The 4,220-nt window shown below is 44.7% G+C and overlaps 1 protein-coding gene across 1 annotated transcript; it reads left to right on the top strand.

Moving 5' to 3' along the window:
- The first annotated feature begins 2,425 nt into the window (after positions 1-2,425).
- On the top strand, positions 2,426-3,286 carry LOC147891961 (uncharacterized). Its single transcript, XM_087388852.1, has 3 exons — positions 2,426-2,541; positions 2,729-2,929; positions 3,107-3,286. Exons 1-3 carry the CDS (start codon positions 2,431-2,433, stop codon positions 3,140-3,142), a joined length of 348 nt encoding a protein of 115 aa, XP_087244978.1. The 5' UTR covers positions 2,426-2,430; the 3' UTR covers positions 3,143-3,286.
- The last annotated feature ends 934 nt before the right edge of the window (positions 3,287-4,220 follow it).

The raw sequence follows: 4,220 nt of genomic DNA, 5'->3' as shown, positions 1-4,220 counted from the left end.
TGTCACTGATGACGTGGCAGTTGATGTGGCTGATGATGTGTCACTGATGATGTGTCAGGTGATGTGGCAATCAGTGATGATGTGGCAGTCGGTGATGATGTGGTAGTCGTCGGTGATGACGTGGCAGTCGATGATGACGTGGCAATCGATGATGACGTGGCAATCAGTGATGACATGGCCTGATGATGTGGATTGCTGACGTGTCAATGCTGATGTGGCAGTGTGGATAGGACGATGATGTGGCAATGGTGACGTGGCAGAGGATAAGACAGCTACACGTGGCACATCTGGGTGCCTGATGACATGGCAATTGGAGGTAAGGTTGCCACGTGGCAAAACTCTATCTGCCACATGTCGAAACGCGAGGCATCGGAATCTATCCAAGATTTTGACGGAATCTTGGAGATTCCGTCGTCTTCTCCGTCGATGGAGTTCGTAGAAAGAGAGCTATTCGAGTAGTTGGAGCGGTGGCTGGCCAATGGAACCGTCGGTCGATGGCGTGCTGTTGGCGGTGGCTTTGGCGGCGGCTTGCTGTGCGTTGGAGCGGCTATATGGCTTTAGAGGTTGTTGGCGGTTGAAGACGGTGGAGCTCGTAGGTAGGTGCGCCCCTCGAGAGGAGCCGTGAGGACGCGAGCCTTAGAGATGTCCGTCAGCACCTAACTACCTTCAGCCCGTAGAGCCGCCATTGTTGAAGGCGCATGAGCACTGAGAGGGGCCAATGGCTTGGACTGTGGGTCGGCTCTCGGCTCTCGGAGGTGATCGTTGCTGCGTTGAAGGAGAAGAGCGTGGAGGCTGGCGTGCTCCGTGGGCTCGTAGAAATAGAGGTTGGCGAGGAGCTATTGTGGGGAGCCGCTCACTGCTCTTTTGTTGCAGCCGCCCTTGTAAGCTTAGGCTATAGAAGTCTAGAATTGGTGGATGTAGATGGAGCAGCCAGCCGCTCGGGTCGAGGCTCTTCTTAGCGTAGAGACTATCGTTGTTGGGCTGTTGGGGTAGGTTGGCTGGAGCACGGGCATCGATAGAAGCTGCCTTGTTGAAGTCGCTTGATGCTGAAGCTGTCGATGGTCATTGGTTGCCCGTGTGCTCTTGTAAAGAGAGCTTGAGCTTTCTCTCTATACCTCAAGAGAGAAATCTTTCTCTCTATCTCTTTCGCAAGCAAATAGGAGTAGAACAATATTCTCTCCCTCTCAGTAGATCTTTCACCTGAAGAAGGAGAATATCTCACAAAGAAGACCACAAGTAGAACTCTCTTTCTTTCTCTCGAACTCGAAGTAGAACTATGAACGGAAATGGACGGAAATCTATTCCAATGAACAGAAATTTTCTCTCAACGGAAGTGAATGGAAGAATCTCACAATCACTCAAGAGAACTCTCAATCTCACAATCTCTCTCACACTCTCAAGAATCTCAATGTCTCAGCGGAAGACAAGAAAGCTCTGATACCATGACAAAATATGAAGAGGGGAGAGGAGAAGAGTGGAGATGAGGAGAGAGGGCACAGCTAGAGAGCACACCACAAATAACTAACTGTACACTAGAATTAGTTGAAAAAATAGAATATATACAAACCCTTTTAGGGTTAGGGTTAGGGGATCTAACCCTTTCCTTTATAGCACTCTATAAGGTTAGTGCTATGCACATATGATCATGTGATGGTGCTATGCACACATGATCACATGATGTTGAGCATGAACTCTCAACACAACCTGCTTCAAAGGCTTGCATGGCGAGGTAGTATTCCTTTCCAAGTGGAGCTCCGTTGTAGCCCTATTTATGTCCGACCTTCTTCAAAAGCTTGCATGGTCGGCCAATACTCCTTTCAAAGTGGAGGTGCCCTATTTATGTTGAATCTTCTTTGGGATGCACCTCAGGATGCTACACCATTGGATGCAAATGACCAATTGTAGGGCCCAAGCCTAGTAAAAAGAGCTCAATATTCTCTTGCCAAGCTTTCTGATGATCATTAAATTGCAAGCATGATGTTGAGAGGGGGATTGTGGCCTTATGCTTTATGCAAGTAATGTAAGTGTGAGATAAATGTGAGATGAATGTGAGATGTGCACGTGTGTGGTAATGTGAGTGTGAGATGTTAGGGGTTAGCTAAAGTCAACACTGAAGTTTGGCACAGTCTGAAGAGAGTTTGAAGACACTAACCACTGAGGGAAAACTAGAGTTTGAATAGAAGCGCCATGCGTTTTGACCTTGTCAATATCTCCCCCCCTATTCAACGTTTGGTGAAAATTCCAATCAATTAGTCCTCGCAAAAAGGTGATCATATGTGAAGAAAACACAGAGGGAAAACCGTGTTAAAATAGAAGACCCATGTTTTGATAGGTGATGTCAACAAGTATGTCACATGGTTGAAGAGAACACGATACTAGATGCTACATAAGAACTAAAGAAATGCAGCGAGTGCAAGAAAGCAGATCGACATGCCCATTCTCAACATCAGCACCAACGTCCTTCTCGATGGCGTCTTGACCTCAGACATCCTCAAACAGGCAAGCAAGGTTGTGGCCAACACAACCGGCAAGCCTGAACAAGTAACATTTTCCTTCTCCTTCTCCATTCCTAGCTGCCTTTTGATCAATCTTTTCTTTCAAATCTCCAAATGGGTTGGCTTCATATCACATTGCTCCCCAGCGCAGACATCCTTTTGCCACCTTTGTACGTATATTTTGAGTATTTTGCCCTCTTAAATCTCAAAGCGTTTGCTCTTCGTCTCCGCAGTATGTCATGGTGGTGCTGAAAGGAGGCGTGCCTATGTGTTTTGGGGGCAGTGAAGAGCCAGCCGCCTACGGTGAGCTCGTGTCCATCGGTGGCGTCGGGCCGACCGAGAACAAGTCCTCCAGTGCGGCCATTGCGGCTATTCTGGAATCGAAGCTTTCGATCCCCAAATCTCGGTTCTTCATCAAGTTTTCCGATGAAAAGGTGTGGAGTTCGTGACAAATATATCTCCCACTCGTTAGGGAGGTTTTGTCTGTTACTTGTCTGTCATCTAGACTCTCGTGTTTGCGTCGAAATGGCATATAGAGAAGTGGATGTTTCGTTTCTTACCTTCAATTCTTATTAGCCTTATGAAGAGATATCTCGTTTTTAACTGTGCAGGGATCAAATGTTGGTTGGAATGGGTCTACATTCTAGCTGGGTGCTGCCACGCTCCCACTTCTTCTAAAGCCATCGAGAAATGTTTGTAGCCACCATTTGCGTGTCTCAATAAAAGAATACTAATTTAAAGACCGTTAGTATTCAACCCTCAAATTGATATCAAATCAAGTACAACTCATGTTCCAATTATGCCACACTTGCTTCGCACAAATTGGAGGTTTTAATTTATAGTGCTACCCTTCGTTATATACGAGTCATTTGTTGAGAGGCAAACTTTAGCATGTTGGGCTCCACGTGGACTTTTAGTAATGACGTGCAAGCGTCACGAAGGGTAGGAATGTCACAAATTTAGCATATAGTCCCACGTGCTATGGACGACAAAGGTTATGGTTTTGTTGTGAGTACATCAATAAGATCAAATTTTGATGTAGTCTATACAATAAAAGACGTACACCCTCCTAACACTATGCTCCAGAGTCCGTAAGTACCCAATTAAATGGCTTCAATGAATCAACACAAATTTTGAGACGACTATAACATGTTACGTACTCACGTAATGTTTACTCATAGTTTACTCATAGAGAAGCTACCTTGCAAGTCCTTTGCACGTCAACAACGAACCTGCGGTTCTCCGCTTCATTGGTGTTGTTGCTACTCTCTACTCTTTGTACTTCCTCCTTTCTCTACATACACAACAGATATTATCTATATCTCAATTTGGGTAGTGGACTCCATGAGCGAAATCCATGATGCAACCAGTAATAGTAGTCACATGAAATGTTGTTCGCCCCACCTCAAATGAAACGATGTTTTGGTACTATTGAGTACCAAAAAATCCTTCATATACATTGTATGCTAAAATAATGTGGTATTTATAGCGTATATAGTTTGTCGTCCATGACTTGTCCATAATCATGTAATTTTTCAATAATGTCAATTGAGGAGTGTCAAGGAGTAGATGTCACTCGGTCCTAAGAGTATACTAAACTTGGGATCATGAGATGACTTTCATTATAAGGAATAATCATAATAATAGAATGATACAAGGATCTAGTTTCTACTTTAAAACTAAATGACAATATCAAAATAATTATGACACAAATCGCACTCGATT

The sequence above is a fragment of the Dipteris shenzhenensis genome, chromosome 17, assembly GCF_047967505.1.
Source record: "Dipteris shenzhenensis isolate YYH24624 ecotype China chromosome 17, Dip_SZ_1.0, whole genome shotgun sequence".
Classification (NCBI taxonomy): Eukaryota; Viridiplantae; Streptophyta; class Polypodiopsida; order Gleicheniales; family Dipteridaceae; genus Dipteris; species Dipteris shenzhenensis.
Note: the sequence above shows the minus strand (reverse complement) of the source record. Positions and strands in the feature narration are given on the sequence as shown.